Here is a 27,661-nt window from a genome sequence, read left to right on the forward strand (position 1 = left end):
CAACATCCTATCTAAAAGGGATCAGCTGTCCCATTTCCCCAATTACAGCTCCTTCCCTCCATTCCTCCTCCTCTCCTCTCCTCGATTCCTCCACCTTCTTCCGGGGTAGGAGAGGAGGAGTAGGAAAGGAGGAGTAGGAGAGGAGGAGTAGCAAAAGTTTCTGGACGCAGCCAGTGTCTTCCTAAATAGCGCAACACTAATGAGGGAGTAGGGAGCCATTTTGGTCACAGACAGCCCACCGTTATTCCCAGATATTCCTGGTTTGTGGTCAGTGAAATGGCCCCACCCATTGCTCTGAATAGGCCACGCCCATTTACAACCAGGTGAAGCTGATCAGGGCTTGGCTAGGCATTGATTAGCCGGAGCAGGTGAGTTAGATCTGGAAGTAGAAGCAGAAGGTGAAGCAGAAGCAAGAGACTGGAAGGTTGAGCTCCAGGAGAAAGTTGAGCCCAGGCCTGAACTGGTTTAGGATTGGTGTTAGTGTGAAGAAAAACACTAGTAAAATCATACATGTGGCCCTGTATCATCTACTGGAGGCTCAAGTGTAAAGACTTCCCTCCACAGTAGCATTAGATAGTTGGAGTGACCGTGTTCCCTTCTCGATTTATCTCTGCCTGACCAGCGTTTATTAGATAAACACGCTTTAATCTTTGGTCACGACCTTCATTAATGCGCACAATGAGTGTAATAAAAGTATAGGAATGATGGCATTTGCTCACAGGCAGGCCAACGCAGGCGATTTAGTTTTTGTTTCTGAAAATGTTCCCTTCTGCTGCACTCTTGGCTGATATAGCGTGCCCCCTTTTCTCTGGGGGGTGCTGTGAACGACCCTACTGTTTGTACAAGCACACCAAAGAGGACTCTTCAGGCCTGGCTGAAGCTGCTACAGGTAAGGCTTTTAAATATCTTCAAAATGTGGTGGAATTGCTGTTGGTTTTTAGGTGATTTTAGCTGGTGTTTGATTGTTTGGGTGGTTGGAAAGCTGCTCATCCTTGTGAAAATATACCTTATAGTGGAAATTGCTCTTGACCCTTTATTATTGTGTTAAGTAACAATGCAGTATGTAAAAGTATGAAATTCATCCAAAAATATGTAGCTAGTGAAGGAAAAAGCAGAAGTAATATTACAATATTATTGTAATATTATTAAAAATAATACAGATACAGCATTTTAGTACATAAGTACAGTAGTGAAGTAAAAATAATACTCCAGTAGATACAGATACAGCATTTTAGTACTTAAATACAGTAGTGAAGTAAAATGAATACTAGTACTAAGTACTAGAGACCCAGACTTGAGTAAAAGTACAAGCTCTCAAACAAAAAGTGACTTGAATATTAGTTGAAGTCGTGTTTAATCTCCACTAAATTAGAAGTACAAGAGTATTCAGCATTTTTTGTACTTAAGTATTGCATGTAGTTTAAAGTAAAATGTAGTGAAGGACTAAAAGTAAAAGTACAGTACTGTTATGTAATTATTACAGAAATCTGTGGAAGGTTTAATTTTTTTTTACAGTACTGAAGTAAAAATAATGCACCATAAGATACAGGTACAGCATTTAGTACTTAATTACAATAGTGAGGTAAAAATAATACTCCAATAGATACAGATGCAGCATTTCAGTACTTAAGTACAGTAGTGAAGTAAAAATAATACTCCAATAGATACAGATGCAGCATTTTAGTACTTAAGTACAGTAGTGAAGTAAAAATAATACTCCAGTAGATACAGATACAGTATTTTAGTAATTAGATACAATAGTGAAGTACAAATTCTTTAAACACACTTTAGCCTGAAAGAGTGGCTCAACAGAACTGACAGCAAGACACTGGGATGTTTTAACCTGTGATGGCATAGTTACTTAGAAAAACTAATCTGATTACTCCTTTAAAAAATAACTGAGTTACATTATGGATTACTTGATTTGTAAAATAAGATTGCAAGTTACTTTTAGTTAAATTCAACAGCTGCTAACAATAACAACTGTGTGAGCGTGTGGCCCAAGTGCTAGTTTTAGCCAGTTAGCTTGTTAGCTCGCTAGCATGTTGTTGTTTTGCTGTGTTTGCGGCCGCAAGCAACCATTGTAAGTTCCAGCAATAAAGCGGCAACTGTAAATGTGTAAATATATTTAATGTGTAAATTCTAAATATATGGAAGCCCATTTCCGCCACCTGAAGAAAAAATTGAGATAGTAAGTCATAATTATGAGATACTAAGTCATAATTATGAGATACTAAGTCATAATTATGAGATACTAAGTCATGATTATGAGATAAAAAAGTCATAATTATGAGATAGTAAGTCATATTTATGAGATAGTAAGTCATATTTATGAGATAGTAAGTCATATTTATGAGATACTAAGTCATAATTATGAGATACTAAGTCATAATTATGAGATACTAAGTCATAATTATGAGATACTAAGTCATAATTATGAGATAGAAAGTCATAATTATGAGATGACTTTTTATCTCATAAATATGACTTACTATCTCATTATTATGACTTACTATCCCATAATTATGACTTTTCTATCTCATAATTATGACTTAGTTGAGGACGTTTTTTTTTCTTCAGGTGGCGGAAATGGGCTTCCATATAAATAAGACTGATGTAAGACGACAAATACTTATCAGAGAAATAAAATTAGATTTATTGCCTTGAAATTAGCTCATTTTTTACAGTGCCTGGTTACGCTTTCTCTGATTTTCTCTGTTTTCTCACTCTGTGCGTACAGACTGGCTCATTCACAAAAGCTTGTCTGAAAAACACAACAGAAAGTTTGTATAATAAGTCATATTGGTTGCAAAGTATAGTAAAGCCATTTCTTGCCTGACTCTGACTACCATTATCTGCCTGTGTAAATGCATGATTAGATCACTCATAATCGAATTGTTCTGCCGAATTCACATTATTGAGTGTATATAATCAGACTTTCAGCTTTTGATGTTTGTGTTGAATTTAAACAACTCATGAGACCTAATGAATGTTATTTGGATAACCCTTTTATTAAACATCACTGTCCTCTCTCCAATTAAAACTTCCCCTAGGTCATGGAGCTCTTCACAACCAAGAGGAGAGCAACACTTGTCTTCTGGAGTTGGAAAAGATCAACAAACAGATTGAAGCAGTCAGAAATGAAGTGGAGAAAGAACAAAAGAGACTTTTCCGCTACCAGTCAGAGCAAACTGAGATCACTCGTGCTTCTGCAGACACTGCAGAGCAGTATGTAAAATCCAAACCCACTGTTTCCAAAGACCTGAATGGAAACCGGGTTAAGAGTAAAAAGACTGCTGCCGCTCCTCATTCTCACCCCTCTGCTCAGAAATATGTGGTTGATCGCAGCAGACCCAAAACCGATTTGGAATATGACCCTTGTTCCAATTTCTCCTCTGATCTGAGATCTAGCAGCTCAAAAGATAAAAACAAATCAAACAGTAAAATGGAAGTGGAGATTCATCAAAGGGCTAAAGGAAAGGGAAAGAATGTGGTTGCGGATCCAGATCCGGTCCATCTGCCGTCTTGTAGTTTGAAGGATTCTGATGATGAAGGAACACTTATCATTGATGTTCCACCTCAAGAAAATAATAGAAAGAACAGCAGACCTCAGAAATGGAGCATGGTTACCAGTGAAGGTGGTACATCCATGGAAAAAGAACTGGGAAGTAGAAGGCTTTCAAGGAAATGCAGTGACATCAAAAAGATCACAGAAGAGCCTTCAGAAACTGAGTGCCTTGAAGTGGCATCTCTGGACAAAGATGGAATGAAGTTGAGGTCTACAAAGGAAAACACATCTAGGACAGTGTTGTATTCACCTGAGAGAAATCTCGTCATTGATATTCCACACCAACTAACCAATGACTGCAATAAACCAGTAAAGCCAAAGTTATCCAGGCTGCAAAGGGAAGAGGTTTCTTCTGGAGGAATACCACATCTTGAAATTGGACCCTCTGAAGATAAGAAGAAACCTTTAAATCAATGCAAATCAATGGTTCAGGAAGCTTCTGGTACCCCTTCAACCAAAAGACTGGTTGGGAAAGGTTTGGAAAATGACCAAAAGAGCTTCAATCAAAGCTCAACAAACGCCAAGAATGGCAAAACCAAAGAGGAGAACTCAAAGCAAGCAATTTCTCCAATGGTTGAGAAGAAAAATGCAGGGCATTCCTCAAAAGCAAATATTCTAGAGCATCTTCCTGCCAACAGTTTGCCTCCTGGTGGCCATGAAGAAAAAGCTCAAACCATTGAAAATGGCAATGCCCTAGATAACATTTCTCTATGCCTGGACCACCTGAGAAGCGAAAGTGAGAACATCACTTGCTTTCCAATGGTTGAGGACTTCATTCTTGACAACATCCCTTCCACAGCCAATTCCTCTAAGGTGGGTGTAGATCCATTTTCCCAACCTACCAAACATGGAGTCCAAGGTCTGAACGTTGGGCAAACTGAACTTGAGGTAAAACAGAACTGTCTCTCAGGTTCTGTTCAAAAAGCAGACCCCTTGCCCCTCAAGTACCATCAAGTACAGCAGGTCTCTCAGGAGATGGTATTTCAGGACTACTTCCCTTCCACAACACCTTTCCCATCCATGATTAAAGAACCAGTGGCTGGTCAGAAGTCTCTGACCCCTGTGGAAGCGTGTTGGCTACCTCCACAAAAAGTTCTCCCACAACCTGTTGTTCAGAACATGCCTGTATATATTTCTGGACCTGACCCTGCATGTGCTCCATCAACACAATCAGTGAAGTTGCATAACCCAGCAGCTGCATCGTCAGTAAATTTAGCTTCCATTCCAATTCAGAAGAAACCACCTTCGACTGTTACCTCCGGCATCACCGCTGGAATCACCTGTGGTACAGGTGGTCCTGCACAGACCTCTTCACCTGCTTTAATGGCTGCAGCAAATCAAGTCATAGAAATTGGGTCTAGTTCCTCAGAGGAGCTCAATTACTCAGACCTAGACCTTTCAGACACTGATCCGATGGAAGAGTGCTACAGGATCTTTATGGAAGCTAATGGTGCTGAAAATCCCACTGCGCAAGATGGTGTGCCAGTAAGTCCGTGGACATGCAACTGGGTTAAACAAAGACACTGTTTATACATGGGTCCTATTCACACCTAATATTATAATCAACCAGACACATATGAATGTGTCTGGTTTCTGCTGTAGGAGAGAGTCTTCCAGTTTTCTTTGCACCCAAATTAAAATGAGGCAGCTGGTTTAGCTTACATACCAGCCACAAGCATCTCATTTATCCATTAGCTTGTAATTGTAGCAATTGTGCTAACTTGTGTGGTAGGTGGTGATATTCAAAAAGTTAATTTATTTCATTTACATTTAAGGTATTTAGCAGACGCCCTTATCCAGAGCGATTTACAACAGTGCTTCAATGTTTCTTCAAATATCCAAAGCCAGTTTGTAGACTAGGATCAAGAGATGCACAGGTTAATGTTTAGTACCCTAGGAACCTTTTTATTTCAGTAATTCAGTTCAAAATGTAAAACCCATATATAATATAGTTGTATAACACACAGAATGCCCTATTTTAAAGGTTTTTGTTGTTGATTATGGCTTACACCCAATAAAAACTCAAAAGTCAGTGTCTCAGAAAATTAGAATATTATATTATATATGACCGATTTAATACTTTTGGCAGTGTGCCAAGTCCTGCTGGAAAATGAAATCCGCACCTCCATAAAAGTTGTCAGTGCTGTAAGATTTTCCAGAAAAACACTGCACTGACTTTGGACTTGATAAAACACAGTGGATCAACACCAGCAGATGACATGTCTCTTTATCTAAACCATCACTGATTGGTGGAAACTTCACTCTAGACCTCAAGCAGTTTGGACTGTGTGTCTCTCCACTCTTCTTCCAGACTCTGGAAGCAAATTTCCAAATGAAATGCAAAATAAACTGATGGTCAGTGATGGTTTGGAGAGGCATGTTATCTGGATACTGAAATTAGGTAACTTTTTTCTTTTTTTAAATTTTTTAAAATATTTTTTTTGCACTAGTATATATTTATTGGGTGCGTGAAGAGTTACACTCTAAAACAAGGGGTAGGTCTTCTAAAGAGAAATGATATTTGGCCATTGTGTTGAACTGTTCTTGTTTATTTACACTTTATTTATATTTCTCTTGTCCTCCATTGCCCTTTGAGTTTACCGTGCACATTTAATGTACAGCATGTCCAATTCCTTTCACAGTTAAACTATATATATATATATATATATATATATATATATATATATATATATATATATATATATATATATATATATATATATATACATACACACACACACTTAGTTTTAATTGAATTGACTGCAGTTGCAGAACGTTGGCTAAGCATTAGCGTTTTTGGCCTAAGACAGGAGAAACTTGATTTTTGATTCTTGCTTGTTCTCATTTTAAAGGAGGAGGTTCCAAAGATGGCCGAGACCGAGGCATCGGCCAATCCACCACCTGTTCAGAAGAAAAGAGTCGCCCATGTAGCGAAGTTTGAGGTATGATAATGGCTTACGTCACTGTCCAATGAAAAACTCCAAAAATCTCAAACAGCAAGTTTACAGAAGAGAGAAAAAAATCTTGGGAACTTTCAATTGAAGTCAGTGTAAAAAGAGTTTATTTCAGGTCATTTTGAAGTTTCTATTGGTCCGTTCGTCAAGAAATTTTGGCGCAGTGTAAGGGACCGTTTCTGTTCAAATTATGTAGAAAACTAAAGTGTTTTTTATAGGACAACAACGATATACTTGACAGAATGGCTCAAACTGTGTTCGTTTGATTAGAAATGAATGAATGAATGAATACTAGTGACCAGTTTCTTCTGCAAGATTTCTTCTGTAACTTACTGTATATCCTCAAGCCAGTCATCCTGAAGCTGCCTTACAAAACCCAGTGATTTCGTCCTATTACAGCTCCCAGTACACCTGAACCTAGATGATTGAGGTCCCTAGAACTTTGATAGCCTCATTCAGGTGTGTTAGGAACTGGAACAGAACAAAGACGTGAACTGGCGAGAGGTCCCAGAGGACGGTGTCAGAACTGTTACTCAGTGAGTTCTATCTTCATGATCACTCAGCAGGTCAGTAAGAGCAAAGCGCAGGTTATCGTGCCTCTTCGAGATGGAGGCTCGCAGCTACCTGTTCCAACCCGGAGTCAGCAGTGCCAGAAGAGAGCAGCAGCGCTCACAGCAGCAGTGAAAGGATGCCAGCAAGTTATTGCAGCCAGTGTGCCCAGGAAAGTCTTTGCACCTACTATTATCCAGCCCAGTCCTGTACAAAGCGGTGAGTTATCTTATTAGAGCTGGAGTGATCAAATCCAGGCTGGGGTAGTGGTGGTCATATGGTGGTAGCACCAAAGTACAGGAGCCGTTTGCTCTGGTGGGTGTTTTGATATAGCGACCCTGTAACCTTAAACGCCTGTAGGGTCTTACCTTTGTAGACTAATGGTGGTGTACTGTTGTGCTTTTTGTAGTAGAAGTAGTAGTATTGGTGGTGGTGGTAGCAGTAGTAATAGCCAAGGCACTGGTAGATACACCAATGGGTTTTTAGACCAGCACATACCTCCCACCTCCAAAGTAAGACTTGGATTTGACTTGATGCATCCTCAAACTCTCCAGCAAAGAATACTAAAGTAGAAATGTTGGTTATCTATACTTTTTTAGACAATTTATCTCAACTTTCAACTCCTTACATTAAAACAAATAGCCTTGTTACTCCTATTCCATTTCCTATTTCAATTCATCCTCCAATAAAACCCCTATCCAGATAAATCTCTCCTTCCAGAGTGAATCTGATTGTGATTGGATGCAGATAAGTTAAAACATACAATATACCATTCCAAAACCCTATTGGTTTATACTGTGATCCATCACACCTGCACACGCCCCGCCCCCCACACTCCAGCAAGAACAAAGCAGACATGCAGCCTAGTATGAAGACGATCTGTGCAGAGACTCAAGAGAACTCCAGTTTTCCAAATGTCTAACTAAGGTTTAATTTTAATATATTTACATTGTGATTAAAAAATAAATAAATTCATTTACAATGGGCGTATATGCAGCTGAAACACTAGGGAGCCTAGTGCATCCCAAATTATATTATCAACATTAACGTTTTAATATAACATTTATAGTCATTATGGCATTTAGAAAAATGGGAGGTGGTTTTTGGGAGGTGGTATGACTGTGGGTACTTTTAAAGAAAACATTTTAATAAAAATGCATCTCTGTTGTGTAGGGGTGGGCGATAAGGCCCTAAAATATCACAATATTTCATGGTATTTTCGTGATGACTATACTCTCGGCGATATAACAAAACACTGAATTAAAAAAAAAAAAAAAAAAATATATATATATATATATATATATATATATATTTCAAGAATACACTACTGCAACAAAATGAAAATTAAATTATTATTGCATATGAAATGATATGGCACACCCCTATCTGAAAAATAAACAAAATGTCAGATTTGTAACAGAAGTCGATGATCCAGATTGTCATGATCCTAATAATGCACTCAAAATATCTATACCTATATATATCCAGGATTAAAGTAAAGTAAAATAAATGATACTGGACAGATATGATCTGTCTCTAGTAGATATATAATGGGAAATGAGAACAGTGTGAATTTTTCTTTTGCTAAAAACTGCAAAAAAAGTAGAACCCTAATGTGATAATTAGGGGTGGGAGATATGACACGATATTTCAGGGTATAATATTCACAATATTAAAAAATGTTGGCAATATTATTGCGTATGATGCGATATGGCACACCCCTACAGTTGCGTAACAGTTATGACCACCTCCTTGTTTTTCCACACCCTTTAATATGCTTCAGTATGCTCCACGGATCATAAATAGGGCACTTTATAGTCCTATAATTAGACTGTAGTCCTGTATCTGCATATTTTACCTTCAGCTGCTCTCATTTTCTTTTGTATGATTTTTTAAAACATTTTATATTCCTTTTTTTTTTTAGAATATTGGTCATGATTAAAGGTTCATTAATTTTTTAAGAGGATGTAATTGCAATATTATGTAACTATATTATAATTGTCAGTAGGAAAATAATTGTCTTTAAATAATTATTTTATTGTTTCTAGGAAAAACAGACATAGCTATTGCTACTAAGCTAAAAGATATTTGTATTTTCAGCCTATGTGAACATCCTCCCGGTTGGCACAACCCTACGGCTGGGCTCAAACCTTCACCTGATCGTCCCTGACGGGAACTGTGCTTTACCGGTCACGCTAATTCCTGCTACTCTGCCTGTAACACGTCCTCTTCATCAACCTGCTCAGAATCTTCAGCCGGCACAACCTGCCAACTACACACCTGCTAAGGTGGGATTATTTCCTCATGCTCTTCATTAAAACATTGGTCTTAGTCTACAGATCCTTACAATGTGTTAAATTTGTGTATCTAAATATCTTAAACCCATCTCTGAAAAGTCTTAAATGCCATTTTTGTGACTGCAGTTGAGGATATTTTCAAAATTAATTTTTTTAGATTGATCTTTGACTGATCTTCATTTCTTAGTCATTTTGTTTCTTTACTTAGTTAAGAAATTCATGCATCTCATAATATGGATAAGATCATTACTCAAATAGGGCTATTCACTGTATACCTGTAACTAGGGGTGGGCGATATGGCTCTAAAATAATATAAGGGTATTTTTGCGATAACGATATCCTTGGCAATATAGGAAAACTAATAATTTATTCATTTCAAAAATATAGTATAATAGTATAACAGCATAATCATAATGTGGCAAAATAATAAATAATATAGCATAAAATAATATAATGCAGCAAATAATATTGCGTAATATTTAGTGCATGCATATAAACTGCAAACTAAAACTTATATTATACAATAAATACACCTAAAGCTTCACACTAAATAATAGACTACTTTTAAGACAGAACAGCCCTATTATCACAATATGGATTTTTAATATCATGATATTTCTGTGTCACGATATATTGAATACACTATAATATTGCCCACCCCTACCTGTAACTTTACCCCTACCTTTTTACAACTTTACAGCTGATGCTCTCAAACACATTAAGAGGCAAGAAATTGAAGTAATTTAATTTACAAATTAACTCTTGATGAGTTCAGCACAGCTGTTAACTGAAAGCCTGATTTCCAGGAGACTCTACCTCATAAAACTGACTGAGAAAATCCAACTACGATGTGCAAAACTGTCATCTAAAGAAGAGTTGTTACTTTGGAGAAACTAAAATATAAAACATTCTTGTTTAAGACTTTTTTTTTTTGTTTATTAAATAATTCCAAGTGTTTTTCTTCATAGTTTGGATGACTTTTTATTATTAATCTACAGCTCATAATTTTAAATAATGAAAAAACGCTGAATTTAGTGTTGCCAAGCTTTTGACTGGCACTGTATGAAAAAGCTGAAATCAGCTGACTATTTTTGTGTATGCTCGGTGTCTGCCTGTGTTTTTATTTTTAAGATTACTTTTATCGTTTTATCTTCAGTCAATTCCTACCAAGCGCAAAGCGAAAGTACGGGATGTTGGAGTGAAGGTTCCACATGATGTGCGGCAGCGCTACGTCAACCTGTTTGTGGAGGAGTTCCTGAAAACATCAGCCACTGTGCAGGATGCCTTCGAGAAGGTCTGTATGAAAATAATCTTGTAACGCTGACACCCTAAAATTCACATGCCAAAAGTCGTGGGACAGCAATTAGTGTTATGTCCCACGACTTATGCCATGTTCCATGCAGTATAAACATGGGCGGACCCATGCAATATTTTTTTTTCTGGGGGCCCTGATTTAAATGAATTCTTTTGTATAGCAAAATGCAATATTGACTCGGACAACCTAGCTGTCCCAGGTACCTTCTCCTCTTCATACCTATCATTTCTTGCTACTATGAAAAAATTGGTGCGCTTTGTCAAGCTTTCCGTACTGGACTTCCTTTCCTTTATCGTCTTTTTTTTTTTTATTATTATTATTTTTTTTTTTATGTATAATTTTATTTACATTTTTTCCCCATGTTCTCCCCAATTTAGCGCAGCCAATTACCCAACCCACTCACTAGGACTCCCCCTATCACTAGTAATGCTCCAACACACCAGGAGGGTGAAGACTAACACATGCTTCCTCAGATGCATGTGAAGTCAACCACCGCTTCTTTTTTTTTTTTTTTTTTATAGCTGCTGCTGATGCAGCTTTGCGCAGCGACTCAGTTCAGATACATCAGCTCACAGATGCCCTGTGTTGTGGACATCACCCTAGAAGTGATATGGGGAGAGAGCGCCATCTACCCACCCAGAGGAAGCAGTGCCAATTTTGCTCCCTCTGATGCCGGCAGCTTGATGGCAAAGCTGCATGAGTGGGGGTTCAAACCTGCTACCTCCCGCTCATAGTGGCAGCGCTTTAGACCGCTTGACCACTCGGCGCTTAATTTTCGTTCTTTTTTGGGCACCGCTGAGAGAGGACCATTTCATGGTTGTGCTGAAGCTACCTTACTCTATCTTGCCAAGCTTAACTTGCATGTACGGTGTCTCTTCGGTGTCAAACAAAAAATAAATAATACTTTTTTTTTTTTTTTGCCAACCTTTTGGCCTGCAGGGGGCTCCCTGATCACTGGGGCCCCAAGCAATTGCGTGGTTTGCTTGGTGGTAAAATCCACCCCTGAATATAAACAGCGCTGCAGTGGCCTGGTGGATGTTTGTTGGGTCTCGGGCATTAAATCTGGGTGTGAGTCAATGGCCTCAGCTGACAATAGTCATGATCATTTACACCCATTTATGATGCATTACTGACAGAAGTGTCAAATAATGGAGAACAAATACTTAGTTGTATTACTAAAATAGAAAAGTAGATTATCTATATACTTTACTGGAGTAATTATTTATTTTTTTAAAAGACTTTTTACCTCTACTCCTTATATTTTAAAATTAGCCTCGTTACTCCTATAATTAATCCTTTAATTTCAGCTCGTTTTCATTCTTGCTTCTTATTGTTCACTAAAACCCCTATCCACATAAATGCTTAAGTTTATTTTTCCATTAGTACAAAAGTATTTTAAACAGACTACTGTTGTAGATGATACAAAACCCTTCTTCTCTGCAGTATAATAATTTATTTACACCCTGAAAATTTGAGGGTTTTGAAATGTCCTACAGGACACTTGGAGAAGCTGCCTGTTCGCTCTACTCCACTTATAATAATTCCAGATCAGTAGCAGAAATCAACCCAAATTCTGTATGTTTGAAAATAGAAATAAAAACTAGATAAACATAGGAAAGCTAAAGGTTTGGAGGGCATGAACTGTTTGTTTTGATACTTTGCTTGAAGTTTTATTATTTTATTAATTATATTTTGACTAACAGATTTACTTAATTATTTACTTTCTGTTACAATTATATTTTTTTAGTAACGTTCCTTATCAAACGTTAAAGCTTTTATATGTAATGATTTAGTGGCATCTCTACTACTTCTACCTACAGAGTAAAGTTGTTTTACTCACAAGATAACAGTGGGTAACATTTTATGATCAATTTACATTTGATGTGTCCCATGACTTTTGGCATATGAGAGTGTAATGTCAATTGGTCATTGTAGTCGTTGGCCATTTTGATACAAAAACACCTTAACACCTTTTTTTCTTGTATTTATCTGTATTTATTTCTTTATTCCAGGCTCTGGCAGAAGAGAAGACAGTGTTTGACCGCAGCATCAATAAATTAAAGTATCTAAGCGTAGCAGTCAATGCGCTCAAGAGGCTTAAAAATCAGAACGCGGCCCCTGCCAAATGTACGTAAATTCAGCGAGTAAAGAGCAGCGAATACTTTTAACCACAAATTGCTGGGTTGGCAGTCTTTGGATAACCTTTAAAGGCCTGCGCTGGTCAGCCTCAAACCAGGTCACTGACCCTGTTTTTACTGTACAGTTTCCAGTGAGCGGGATGCGCAGGCATGCAGAGGAAATGTGCCACTCAATACTCAAGCACTCCTGGGAAACGGTAAGAGCGCCATTAGCTCTCAATTTCAGGGTCACATTAAAGTGTCCATCCTCTTGGTATTATCAATTGTGTTTGATTTATTATGTACAAATGCACAATGGACTGCGCATTGGGGAACGCGGTGCATTTGCTTATCTGGATGCTTTACAATAAGGAAAAATAATGGACAGTTACTGTATTTGCCATTTAATTTAACTGATAAACTCTTTAAAAAGAGTATATTGGCTAAATTATTGAGACACCTGCTTATTCAGAATTAAGGGTGTTCAAAAAATCTAATTTATCCTGAAAAAACTGAATGTTTGGGTATTTCTTTTACCTTTTATTTTATTTCCATCACTTTTTTTAATTTAAAGAAATTAATTTTCTTTACTCCCCTTTTTTGTGTTTATATTTTGTTATTGTAATTATTTCTCTATTTTATTGCTTTACATTTTAGCCTGTCCACGTATCCGTTTATTCTGAATCATTTTATTTCTTCTTAATTGAATCTTATATTGTTTGCTTGTTTTTCTATTGCTTTTACCATTTTAATTTTTATAGTTTTGTTTATGAAGTTTCTTATTTTAGATCACTTGATTTACATTTTAATTTAAGTATAAGGCTTATACTCAATGTACAGCTCTGGAAAAAAAAATTAAGAGACCACTTCAGTTTCTGAATCAGTTTCTGATTTTGCTGTTTATAGGTACAGTATGCGTTTGAGTAAAATGAACTTTGTTGTTTTATTCTATAAACTACAGACTACATTTCTCCCAAATTACAAATAAAAATATTATAATTTACAGCATTTATTCGCAGAAAAAGAGAAATGGCTGAAATAACAAATGCAGAACTTTTAGACCTCAAATAATGCAAAGAAAACATGGTCATATTCATATTCAAGTTCAGAAATCAATCAATATTGGGTGTAATAACCCTGATTTTAATCACAGTTTTATGCATCTTGGCATGCTCTCCTCCACCAGTCTTACACACTGCTTTTGGGTAACTTTATGCCTTTTAGTCCTGGTGCAAAAATTCAAGCAGTTCAGATTTTTGGTTTGATGGCTTGTGATCATCCATCTTCCTCTTGATTATATTTCAGAGGTTTTCAATTTGGTAAAAATCAAACAAATTGTGTGGTCTCTTTTTTTTTTTTTTTTTTTCTTGAGCTGTGTATTGTAGCATTAAAGCAGTTCAATGCAGCATTTTAGCTATCTCAGTGATTACGTCATTTGTTCTCTGTGCTCGACATGCCAGAAACTGCACATTGTGACTTTAATCTGGCTGTTTAACAAGTTATATGAGTGTAAAATCAATTATCTAAGTCCATTTGAGCATCTGTATATGCTACCAGTTCTCTCAGTATATAAAATGCATGTGAAAAGCGTGTCCTCTAGCTGTGGCTCTCGGCACCATTTCTTGGCTGTAATTGAAGCCCAGGAACAGGAAATGCCAGTTCTCACATGATGTTGCTTTTAATGAGGCTCATTGTGGATTATTACATCAAAATGATCAGAAATGTTTTGCAGCATTGCTGAAACACAACGAATGGCAATTATGCGATTATGAGCGATGGTTTGCCAGAGGTTGTATGTGGTAATTACCTGAGTAAGGGTGTTGATCTAGGATAAACATCCTTTATCTCTGTACACAATTACATGGATATGAAACTGTGTTTCTTAAAAGCCACTGCAGATTCCCTACTTTTCACTGGAAGAAAGAATGCAATGAATGCCTGGCTATAACTTTAAGTGTAGTTAGTGATGACTCAATAAACTATGTAAAGTTATGGCACCTGGCATGGCACAATTTTCTATTTATTTTTTTTATTTATATTTTGTCTCCAGTGATTATATAGGACCACTTTGTAGTTCCATAATTACAGGACTCATTTGTAGTTCTCTATCTGTTTCTCTCCATAGTGAGGTGCTCAGATACAGCAGTGCTTCTGGAGTTTTTAAACACTTGGGCTCCCTATTTCCTTATAAGGGTGTTTTTTTTTTTTTTTTTTTCTCCTCTCTCTCTCTCCCTTCCCCCTTGTCTCTTCTCTCATCTCTTTCTTTTTCTCAGTCGTGTCCCATATCTGTAGCCGGGGCAGCGTTAGAGTATTTTAATTCAACTGTTATGTGGCTCGCCACGTAATGGCTTTGAAAATATCTGGCCAAATTTAATTGCCGACCCCTGACCTAGGAGATGACCATCACAAACTGTGCAGCAACAGATTCAAAGCTGCTGTCTCTGACTTTAATACATTTATCTACAGGGTGCAGCAGATGTAGGCTATAGGACTGTGTAATAGAGTGGAGAACAGTGAGCGATTTAAGCACAGTGTTTAAAAACTCCAGCAGCACTGCTGTGTCTACAAAGTGCACCTAAAGTCATTTATGGATGATAACTAGGACTTTTGATGTAACTTCTCTGTCTGCCCTGACCCCAATAAAGGTGACCTTGCACTGTATGATCAGCTGAAGGAGCACATTCTGACTGAGGCCATGCTGAGGGAGAACAACTACCCTCGCAGACACCCGGACAAAGCTGGTGCTGCTGTTCAGTATGGAGGAGAGGCAAAGAAGGGAGCTGGAGATGGTGGGTGTTCTAAGTAGTGTCTGTAGTGTGCCTTTTCATATGTTGGTGACCATGTAGTATCTTTTTTAAAGGGACAACAGAAAAAATGATGTGGAACCTGGTTTGCAAACCCAAATATGAACCAGTTTGCCACATTTTCACCAACAAAAGTAGGTTTTAGAAACCAGCAATGTTAGTTTTATAGTGGGAACCGAAGAATACCATGGTTCTTATAAGCCTAAACCGAAATGGTTCAAAAATGTATTTTGGTGAAAAAGCACTAATTGTAAAAGTTCTGATGTGCTGTAAAATGCTCTCACACTACATTTGGGTAGTGTACCTCTTGGTGAGAGATCTTTGGCTGACAGACATGACTCTAAAACTCTTACAAAGACATTTTTCCCAGTTGACAGACTTCAAAACGGCACATAATTGGACTAAAAGAAGCAGAAGATGGTTGTTTAAGCATTTAGGCCTTCTGCCAACCAGTGGTGCTGTTGCTTTTTGGGTTCCTGCAATGGTTGGGTTAGAATATGTAGGCCTAGTTGTGAGCAAGTTGTGCCATTGCATAAGACAGCCAGTCACTCCTAGTGATATGAGGGGCACTAAAAGCTCAGTGTGTATGACATCCTGTTGATTGTAATGGATTCAGGGATTCCAACTGGCGTTTTTCAGCAGGATAATGCTCAACCCCACACTCCAACTGCTTGTCCTGCCTGGTCACAAGATTTATTACCAATCGGACAAACACAAGCCTGATTTTTAAATGCACAGTTTTCCCCCAGTAAACATGCCTCATGTACTACTGCTCAAAAGTTTTAGAACTCCACCATTTTCCTGTTTATTTTTGCTGTTAAAGCTCTTCAGGTGCAGCCAATAAATGGAAATGGTACAAAATTTTGCAGTAAATTGCCAGGGCCTTTAAGGAAAACAGATGAATTAAAATTTAAAATTTTAACTAAAATAAATGTGTATTGTAAATAAATTGAAATATGTTAAAAAAAGTTTTTTTTTTTTTTTTTTTTTTTTTTATATATATATATATATATATATATATATATATATATATATATATATATATATATATATATATATATATATATATATATATATATATATATATTTTATAAGCAAACCAATTCATTGGTTAACAGACTACAGCTGTAGCCATGGAAATAAATTGAGCTTTTGGAAATGGATTTTAAGAAAAATGTCATTTTCCAAAGCCTTTGTCTGTAGTAAAGCAGTGCTGGATCTGATAGCGTTACTGCACTCTCTACTGCAGCAGCTTTTACACACTTACAGAAACGGCACATTCACACTCATCATCTTAATAACTAGAAAAAGAAACACAAACACAAATATAAAAAACTATTAAAAATAAGTGTTTTCTGTAGAGAAATTACAGATGAAACCAGAGAGCGGTGAGTACTGTTTCCTACACCTTTTAAAAGACTTTTGAAAACTGAAGAAAATGGGAATAGTCACATCTGGCTGACCCACATGGAAACAGCTTTAGCCTTTAGCTCAGCTTTAGTCTCAGTTTCAGCAGTGAATTGAAAAAATTGGGCTGGTTAAGGGGCTTGTCTGGGCCATACAGCACTAAAAAGGGGTATTTTAAAACTAATTGTATGATGATTATATTCCAAAACTTGTACTGTTTTAACCTGTATGATACATTTTCTTGGTTTGCTGGTTATTTCCATGTTTAATTCCTCATGCGGTATCTGGATTTAATTTTAAGAGCCCATGCAAGACTTTATCAGAAAAGCAGTGTTTGATCAGTGTTGGAACTCCTCCTGGTGGAATGGTAGCTCTAAAGGAGCCAAAATCTGAACTCTATCCTCTTAGATATTTAATCCAGGCCTGGACTTGGATGCTTTTGGGCAAACCGTTTTGAAGCAAGGCTGAGTACTTGAGTAAGATGAATATCTGCATAATAGATATTTGGGGCATGAAATGTTGATTGACCAAAACAGATTTTTTTTTTCTCTCCAGGTTCCAGAAGGATCTGCTGCCGCTGTGGAACTTCTTTCTCGGTTAGCCAGACTGGAAAACACACTCGTAAAGAGGAGTGTAATTACCATTACGGGAAGGTCATAGAAAACCGAGGTGAGGGAAAAATACTGTAAATGTCCTGATTCCCTTATTTCGTACGCAAAAACGCGAGAAAATAGGATTTTCTTTTTTTACTGTATGCTTTTCTGATTGCTTTCACTTATAGTACCAGGTGGAGTAGAGACGCGTTACAGCTGCTGTGAGAACGCTGTGGGGGCGCCTGGATGTCAAGTGTTTAAGGTACAGATGCCGTTTTGAAGGACACATAATCACATTGCAGGCAGAGACACGTCAGGTTAGACATTAGAAATATGAATAAAGATCCAAAACCAGGACTGTTGCACTATATTTCCAAAAGTATCTGCCGGCCTGAAGTTACTCTGAAGCTACATGACGTTTGGAGGTGTGTAGTGATGAACTCTGAAGCTACATGATGTTTGGAGGTGTGTAGTGATGATGAACTCTGAAGCTACATGATGTTTGGAGGTGTGTAGTGATTGTGCACTCTGAAGCTGCATGAAGTTTGGAGGTGTGTAGTGATGATGCACTCTGAAGCTACATGATGTTTGGAGGTGTGTAGTGATGATGAACTCTGAAGCTACATGAAGTTTGGAGGTGTGTAGTGATGATGAACTCTGAAGCTACATGAAGTTTAGAGGTGTGTAGTGATGATGAACTCTGAAGCTACATGAAGTTTGGAGGTGTGTAGTGATGAACTCTGAAGCTACATGAAGTTTGGAGGTGTGTAGTGATGATGCACTCTGAAGCTACATGAAGTTTGGAGGTGTGTAGTGATGATGAACTCTGAAGCTACAGGAAGTTTGGAGGTGTGTAGTGATGATGAACTCTGAAGCTACATGAAGTTTGGAGGTGTGTAGTGATGATGAACTCTGAAGCTACATGATGTTTGGAGGTGTGTAGTGATGATGAACTCTGAAGCTACATGAAGTTTGGAGGTGTGTAGTGATGATGAACTCTGAAGCTACATGAAGTTTGGAGGTGTGTAGTGATGAACTCTGAAGCTACATGAAGTTTGGAGGTGTGTAGTGATGAACTAATCTGAAGCTACATGAAGTTTGGAGGTGTGTAGTGATGATGAACTCTGAAGCTACATGAAGTTTGGAGGTGTGTAGTGACTCTACAGAAAGTTGGTGAACTCTGTGCACTATGCTCCTCAGCATCCGCTGACCCCACTGTTATTTTACACTGACAGAGCACAGAGTCGCTCTGCACAATATATTATTTAAGCATTGTCATTGCAATGTTACTCTACAACTGGTTTGGTTGGATTTCCAAGATGGCCATGCTAGTTTCCAAACAGGCAGGCCAATGTACAGCTCCCATATTAATTTCCATGGTTGTCACCTTTTTTATGACCGTCTAGTTTTTAAACACATTATTATTTCTACATCATGATTCCATTGTGTGGTCTGTCCATGTGTGAGCTGATATTTGGTATGTGTGTGTTTCAGCTCCATGTTCACGATGCTGTAAGTCTCCAGAGCTTTGTGAGCAGCCTCCCGCAGACCTGTACTGAATGCCCAGGGATTTACTCTATCGATACTGTGATGGTAAGTACTGTAAGAAGATTTGCAGCAGCCTGGCTCTGTTTGAAGTGCTAGAACCATGAGGTGTTGCAACAGAGGGCTCTACTCTACTGGTATTATAGCTTCTCCTGAGCGTGGTCTCCAGGGACACTTGATACTGGTGACAATACTAGACTCTTTAATAGTTGGTACCATTAATACCAGTGGAATTCTATGATTCTCTATGCCAGTTCTGATACAATACCAAAAAAACAAATCAATGTAGAACTCAGTTATAGAGAGATTAGGGTAAATAAGACATCTGTTTTATCTGTTTCATATAACAATATTGTATCCCTATAATTAAATCCAGTACAACTTAAATGATTTGTTAAAAGTCTCATTCCTACATTTTTACTTTCATTTTAAAACATCTAGATGTGGTCTCTAGTATGAAGTAATGCTCCAGTGTTTCTGTGTAGCCCTGCTTTAGTTAACTAAATTACTGGTCTCTGAAGAAAGACAGGATTTCGGCTCTTGCTCATGAATATTCATAAATGAAAACATGATCTGCCAGCCAGATGTAATAAATGACTAATATTAAAATGACAAACTTGGCATGTACCCTTTAATGTAGCCTAAATAAGCTAATGTTAGCCTATTTAAATGCCGTTCACAAACAATAACAGTAGAATTTTAGGCTATAAAGCATTTTGGGCTACAACCATTTTTTCAAATTGTGTACAATTGTGTACTGCATACTGGATGCCTGTTTTTTAAGGTATTAAGAGAAGTTTAAGGTGTTTTCTCCTCTTGTACAAAATGCTCTGAGGAAGAATTTACAAACTGGTACCTGTTGTGTGGTGTTTATATCGTCCTTCTACTAAAGCATAGCACAAAAAGTGAGGATATGTATGTTTGGTAGATTTGTTTCTTGGTAGATATGTTTTTTGGGTTGCACCCATTAAAAATTTGCCAATGACAAACAGCTTATTCTGCTATTGACACTTGTTTTGAGCTTCTGGTGCCCCAGGTATTGCCTGATTTGGTGCCCGATTGGTACCTAATTGGCAGCACCTGTGACCATGGGCCCTATGTGCTACAGTGGTCAGTAAGTGTCAGGTTTAAGGATTAGCATCACCCCACGTTTGGCTGATCTGGGTAGAGATAGTTGCAATAGGGCAACTTCAAGCTGGTGTTCTTTAAAACCAAGTTGCAGCATTATTTGGGGTGAGCCCTGGTACCAGTATCTCCAAACTGAAGGCCAAGTTCCATATAATGAGGGATGTTGGATACAGGCCGTGAAGTGAGCGTCTCAAGAAGATGACGACCCTGGAAGATCGTCAACCACCAAACGAGTCAATGGCAGAATAAGCTGTTTGCAAAATGTTCATGCCTGCAACCTCAGCAAATACTCAGCTCTGCTGCTCATCCCATGAATGCATGTTTCTTATATTGTTGGAAATCGAGCCAGAATTGTAAGATTTATTGCCAAGAAGCAAAGAAATAGTCTGCCAAACACAAATTTCTTTACTTTTTATGCTATGGTTATGATTACTAGTGCATCTCAAAAAAATATAATATATGAAAAATTACTTAATTTTAGCGTTTATTTCTTTTATTGTTGATTTATGGCTCACAGCCCATGAAAACCAAAAACCAGTGTCTCAGAAAATTAAAATATTGTATAAGACCAGATTTTGTGGAAAACACTGCAAAATCTTTGGACTTGATATAACATAGTTGACCAACACCAGCAGATGACTTGGTTCTCCACTCTTCCTCCAGACTCTGCTCCCTTGATTTCCAAATGAAATGTAAAATTTACTGATGATCAGTGATGGTTTGGAGTGACATGTCGTCTGAAATTTCTGTCTCTTGTATCTTTGATGGTTGTGCTTCCTTTTAGCACTATATTTAAACAGTACAGTCACATTTTTCGAATTTTTAATTGTAGTATTAACTTGGTACCGAAGTATTGATTCTCGTGATATCCATAATAGTCTCTTTACCATCTCCCAATTCAGTGCTACACCACCCAGGGCCTGGAGCTGGTGAGAGTCACCGTGGTCAACAGCAGTCTACAGGTCATCTACGACACATTTGTTCAGCCCAACAATGAGGTCATTGACTACAACACCAGGTATGCGATTGAGTAATGATCATCGGTCTTGACAAGCGGCTATAAATAACGTGAACGGGGAGAGGGATGAGCTGAAGTCTTCCTTACCCTGCTCAGGTTCTCCGGGGTCAGCGAGGATGATGTGAAGGGCAGCAGCTCATCTTTACGAGACGTTCAGGCTGTGCTTTTGAGCTTCATCAGCGCCGACACCATCCTTGTTGGGCATGGTTTGGAAAATGACCTCTGTGCTCTGAAAGTGAGTTATGTGCTCATGCTCTCACGCTTTCTCTCTCTCATCAGTTTTAGCACTCCAGAAACCCAGGAAATTCTTGACTTTCTCTGAGAAGCCAAGGCCAGCCAACATGATTCATTACTCTGCTGCGTTCGTCGTGCAACAGAACCATCGCTAACCTTCCTATATACATGTACATCAAGAGCCTGACGCACTTAGCTTTGGGAAATTGTCGGCTACGCCGCGTGAAGTGCAGCATAGTAATCATGGGGCTAATTATGTAGATGGAGAAGCGTCCTCTGTCACTTAAAGGTGCCCTAGAATGTAAATGGAAACTGTATTTATCTTTCTATAGTTGTATAATGAGAGTTAAGTACAGGGAAGCGACAAACCGTGAGGCTCAATCCCTGCATGCGTTTACATTCACTTCATCATCCCATTACTTACTGCACAACTTCTAAAATCATCAGTAATACCATCAGTAGTTTCCTATGAACTTGAATGAATAATCAGATCATGCCCCCCCCCCCATCAGATTTTTGCTTTGCTTTGCTTTGTGGCAAACATCATATACCATCCAAATGTCACCTTTTTTTATTTTTATTTTTTTCAGCACTTGAACATACATTTCTTCAGTCTTAATGTTGCTTCAAAAGTGTTTGGATGGCATCACATGGGCGCTGTGTTAACCCATAAGAGCCCAGACCCATTTTTGTTTATTAATTAATTAATAAACAGAAATTAAATTAAATTACACAAATTAATCTGTTTTGTTTGAACTGGAATGTCATAATTTGAGATGCTAGTATGAGAGAATTTCAAAAGCTGGGAGACCCTAATCAACCCGGAGTTCATAACTGAAGATTGCTTCGCCACACATCAGTAGTTAAAGCAGTAGTGTTATACAGTTTATTAGCACTTCTATCTATCAGCGTCTCATTAAATCAGCCATCAGATTCTGGTGTTCCCAAGGTGCTGTCAATCATATGTATTGTATTCTACACTGCCTGGCCAAGAAAAAATGGTCACGCACTCTAATATTTGGTTGGACCGCCTTTAGCTTTGATTGCTGTGCACATTTACTGTGGCATTGTTTCCATAAGCTTCTGCAATGTTACAAGATTTATCTCAATCCAGTGTTGCATTAATTAATTTTTCACCAAGATCTTGCAGCAGCATTGATGATGGTAGAGCGATGCACAAAGCCAAGTCTTCTCCAGCACATCCCAAAGATTCTCAATGAGGTTAAGGTTTGGACTCTCTCAATCCATGTGTGATAAAGATGATCTCATGCTCCCTGAATCACTCTTTCACAATTCCAGCCCCATAAATCCTGAACTTGTCATCTTGGAATATGGCCGTGCCATCAGGAAAGAAAATTTTGATGAAGTATATTCAGGTAGTCAGCTGACCTCATTCTTTCAGCACATACTGTTGCTGAACCTAAACCTGCAGACCAACTGCAGCATCAACCCCACATCATTTACTTACTTAAATCCAGGTGGATTATTTTTTGGCAAGGCAATGTATGTTTAACAGAAAATTGCATTGATGCATAATATCAGACAGTGTTTCCTACAATACTCTGTTTTCACTAGCTTATGTACTCTTATTTAGCATTTCTGCAGAATTCTCCAGAACATTATTGGTTTATCTCTTTTGCTTAGCAGAGTACATAGATATTATTTTGCCTTAGAATGAAATTCCCAGTAATGGGAACCATGTAAATTCCCCCCAACTGTTTTACAGCTTCTTCACAGCACAGTAGTTGACACATCCGTGGTGTTTCCCCACCGGCTGGGACCGCCGCACAAGAGAGAGCTCCACAGCCTGACTGCAGAGTACCTTAGGAGGATAATCCAGGAGAGCGGTAGGTTCAGCCAATTAAATCATTTGCTCTGTTAAACCCATCTTTATTCGAGCGTGTGACTGAGGCCTGCTGAAACTGAGAGCTGCTGGGTGGCTTCTGGGTGTTCGAAGAAAAAGGAAATATCATTGCTCAATATCGCAATTAATTACAATTAGCAGATTTTGTTTCTTTGGCACAAGTTGCTTAGTTGGCTTGGTGTTGGAGTTTCTTCAATGTTGCTTTTATATTACAGACCTGACTCTTCAATTCCAATGGTTGACATGTTTGATGATTGCCAGTATTGCACAGTAATGGCACTTAGAGTGAAGCTCTTGGAATATAATTATAATAGTATCCCCAACTTCTCTGCCTAGACTCAAAGTCCTGTCTTCAAGCTTTGGAATCATTTAAAAACAGACCATTCCATTATCTCTGAGATATTTGCAAAAGTCAGCATTCTGCAAAAACAAAGATTAGCAGATAGCCTTCTGCTGGATTTCAAGCCACTTTGGGTTTACAGGAAATGATTAACAAAACAAAAGAGCTCATCAAGTTCTCAATCCCACCTTTGGACACCTTTTTACATCATAAAGTCCTTCATCAAATCCAAATGGCAAGAAGAGTGAAACCAAGAGCTCAACAATAAACTGCGTTAAAAATCCAGCCATTGTTAAGACGGATTACCTACAAGCATAACTCAAGATCAAATCGGACAATTACACAAAATGCTGCATACTTTACTCAAATCTAACACAATGATGAAATACAATCTTGTCAACCATGCAACATATCGCTAACACATCCTCATCGACTGTCCTGCCTATAACCATATCAAACAATCTTACTACTAAGAAAAGAACATAAAAGAACTTTTTGGGAAAAAAAAACAAAAAAAAAACATCTTAACCTCAAACACCTAATTTAATACATATGTAGTGAAATATATTTCCCTTATAATTCTTGAACCTTTGAACAGCTTTGCTCTGTCTGGATATATAAAACCAGTTGTTTGTCACAAATAACCAAATATGTGCTGAAGTGGCAATAGAACCCCAACAACCATCCAACCAACCATCCCCAAGTTCTTGTTCTTTCTATAAACTAAAACTCTGCATAAAATGAAACTACTATGTTTTTCATCACGAATAATAAGTACATTGTAATTCGGCTATTTTTAACCTTGTAAAAATGTATTCTTTGTAAACTGATAATGTTATATTATTGGAAGTGTTTCTCATAACAAGGTGTTATTTTAAATGGTTACGTTAAATAAGTAGTTAGAGAGTGAATATACTGTACTTTATTAGATTCTTTAGGTTGTTGCCTACTTTCTGGTTTACCACTTTAAACTGAGTGAAACTGAGAGGGCTGAATGAGGTAAGACGGTTAATAAAATTACAGAAGGAGACAGTTATATACTGGTGCATCTCAAATAATTAGAATATCATTGAGTGATAAAGCGATCTATAGAGTGATCTATTTTAAGTGTTTATTTTCTTTATTGTTTATGATTATGGCTTACAGCCAATGAAAACCCAAAAAAACAGTGTTTTAGAAAGTTAGAATATTATATAAGACCGATTTGGAACTTTGGGCAGTGTGCCAAGTCCTGCTGGAAAATGAAATCTCGATGCATCCCTCTGCTGACAACTTTTATGAAGTGCTGTAAGATTTTGTGGGAAAACAAAACTGCACTAACTTTATACTTGATAATAAAACACAGTGGATCAACACCAGCAGATGACATGTCTCTCCAAACCATCACTGATCATCAGTAAAGTTTACATTTCATTTGTAAATCAAGGGAGCAGAGTCTGGAGGAAGAGTGGAGAGAGACACAGTCCAAACTGTTGAGGTCTAGTGTGAAGTTTCCACCAATCAGTGATGGTTTGGAGTCCGTGTGGGCAACACTTGTCTCGCTCTGGTCTGTATGGAGAGAAACCTTGTTGTACCGGCACATCTGCATTTCACTGTGCAGGGGCTTATCCAAACCAGCAGAGCATTCCATAAGCTCTATTCCTCTCTGCTTAAATGTTTATATACAATAAAAATCATAGAAAAAAGGATCTGTTAATCTGATTGGACTGATTGATTGTACCCCAGCTTGAGCTCTTACAACTAAAATTGGGTGTGCTGAGGGTTGCTTATGGCGGACTTACGATTTTTAAATGATTTCACTGCCAGTCAAAATTTGGGTGGTTAGCATTGAAAATTGTAGTTAGTCGGGTTCTTGTCCTGGCGCTCTGATTAAAACCAACCGTGTTTAATATTATCGCAAGTCTTAAGACTTGGCTCATGCAAATAGTGAAGTGAACAATGTCAACAACCAATAGGAGAGCTACAGGAAGCCTCAAGGCAAACATTGGAACGTTTCTGCTCACTCAACCAATTTTATTACTGAGCTGCACACACCAAGGCAGCTGAGGCCAAGTGCTTCTGTTCCTGCTCAATTGTTAAGCAGCTTCTCTTCCTGTTAAATAACACCAGAAGCATTATGGGATATAATCTCAGAAGATTCTAGTGCTAGTCTTGCAAATGGTGACCCCAGTCTTAGCAAAATCTTAGCATGTGACTAAAAATCTGTGACTTGTCTTTAGATGTGAATCTTTTAAAAGTTGTGTAGTGTATGGGCAGCTTTAGGATGAAAACCTGGAGCCATGTTGGCCCTCCGTGGATAAAACTGGACACACCTGAAGAGCGCCTTTGTTCTCTGTAGAAAACAAACTTGGTCCTTGTTCTTCACTCAATCCATAAATCTAAGAGTTAAATCTCACTAGATATGTCCATGAAGACAACATTTAAAAGAGTCACTAAACCCTTAACCATATTTAATTTGTTTTCCATTAATAGCTGAAATATTTGTCCATTGAAGTAATGAAATACATCAGTCCTGCTTATGATGCGTGGATGATGTGTCTGTGTACTTTGGTGCACAGACACATCACAATATGCAGATCAGACTATCAATAATGCCGCCTCCCTGCTGACGTCCAATCATCTGCTTCTCACTGCTATCAGAGGCACACTGCTGCATACACAGCTCAGCCATTTAGCTCTCCCTCCTGTCTCTGCCCCTAAACCCATACATCACCCAGTGCCCCTCCCAAACTACCCCTCACATTTTGTTTTAGCCTTTTTTCTCTCCAGTATTTAATTCCAACAGTTTTTGTTTGGCATATTTCCTCTTCTTCTTAAGCTCTCAGTTAAACGTTTAATTGGCACATTTATGATTCAAATTATTTTAAAAGCATTACAACTACCATGACATTACAGTAAGTCGTAAAATCACAATAATCACAAAAAAACAATCATGCATATCACACTGATTTAATTTTTTGTAGTTTTGTCTCCCTACCATAAATACAGGGAACTACATGGTGATTGTGAATTTTATTCAAGATTAATCACAACTCTTTAATACAAATATTTAAAATCGATCAACACCACTCTACTATCTCTCTACAATCTACTTATACATTCTTTTATTTACGTTTTGTCAGGGCCAATCAGAGATAAGACAAGTTCAGATACTTAAATTAAAAGCTTAATTGCAAATGGGTTAATTTTTTAACTAATATGACATTTTATTTGCATTATTTGAGGTTTAAAAGCACTGCATCTTTTTTGATATTTTGACTCTCATTTTCTGCGAATAAAAACTGTAGAGTAGAATTAACATTGTAGAATAAAAAACATATACCTATAAATAGTAAAATCAGAGAAACTGATTTTTCTGAGCTTTATATAATGATCTATTCAGAGTTTGAGTCTGTTATTTCATGATTCCACTACAGAACCTAGTTTTCTGTGGTGTGTTGAAGCCATGCACAATCTTTTAATTCCATCTATGCTTCTTTTTACATGTTCTTCACAGCGGAGGGCCATGACTCCAGCGAAGACGCTGTTGCCTGTATGGAGCTGATGCTGTGGAAGGTGAAGGAGGATGCTAAGGGGAAGAGGTGGTGACCTCAATAAAGTCCAGTGTTGCTTCCCTGTGCTGATTATATAATACATTTATTGAAATGTATATCAAAGAATATCACCTATTTACTCACTGTTTTGAAATGGTTGGCAATGTGAGCATGCAAATAATGTAATGTCTGTTTATTTATATCTCCTTTTGTCCCTCTCTTCACTTCTTTTCTTGATTTCTTTTAGAATCTGTAATGGTTTTGTGATTTTCTTTGAGTGTTGATTATGAAATAAACTTATTTTGGGAGTGGGGCACAAATGCACTTAGAGCTAAAGCACACTTATAAACTAAAATCTGAGGGAAATGGAACAGAAAGTAAAAGCACTGCAGTGA

General features: G+C 37.7%; 1 protein-coding gene across 2 annotated transcripts; it reads left to right on the plus strand.

Annotated features, from left to right (window-relative positions):
* Positions 1-27,661, plus strand: zgc:152968 (EloA-BP1 and REX1_like domain-containing protein). 2 transcript variants are annotated; one of them, XM_022684996.2, is made up of 16 exons: positions 1-889; positions 3,054-5,053; positions 6,421-6,510; positions 7,086-7,290; positions 9,172-9,359; positions 10,525-10,662; positions 12,696-12,810; positions 12,947-13,018; positions 15,446-15,589; positions 17,567-17,680; positions 17,793-17,866; positions 19,099-19,197; positions 21,180-21,295; positions 21,392-21,530; positions 23,256-23,376; positions 27,230-27,661. In XM_022684996.2, exons 1-16 carry the CDS (start codon positions 760-762, stop codon positions 27,319-27,321), a joined length of 3,837 nt encoding a protein of 1,278 aa, XP_022540717.2. In that variant the 5' UTR covers positions 1-759; the 3' UTR covers positions 27,322-27,661. The 2 variants fall into 2 exon arrangements, with proteins under 2 accessions (XP_022540717.2, XP_022540718.2); XM_022684997.2 differs by having other exon boundaries at positions 7,089-7,290.

The sequence above is a fragment of the Astyanax mexicanus genome, chromosome 7, assembly GCF_023375975.1.
Source record: "Astyanax mexicanus isolate ESR-SI-001 chromosome 7, AstMex3_surface, whole genome shotgun sequence".
NCBI lineage: Eukaryota > Metazoa > Chordata > Actinopteri > Characiformes > Acestrorhamphidae > Astyanax > Astyanax mexicanus.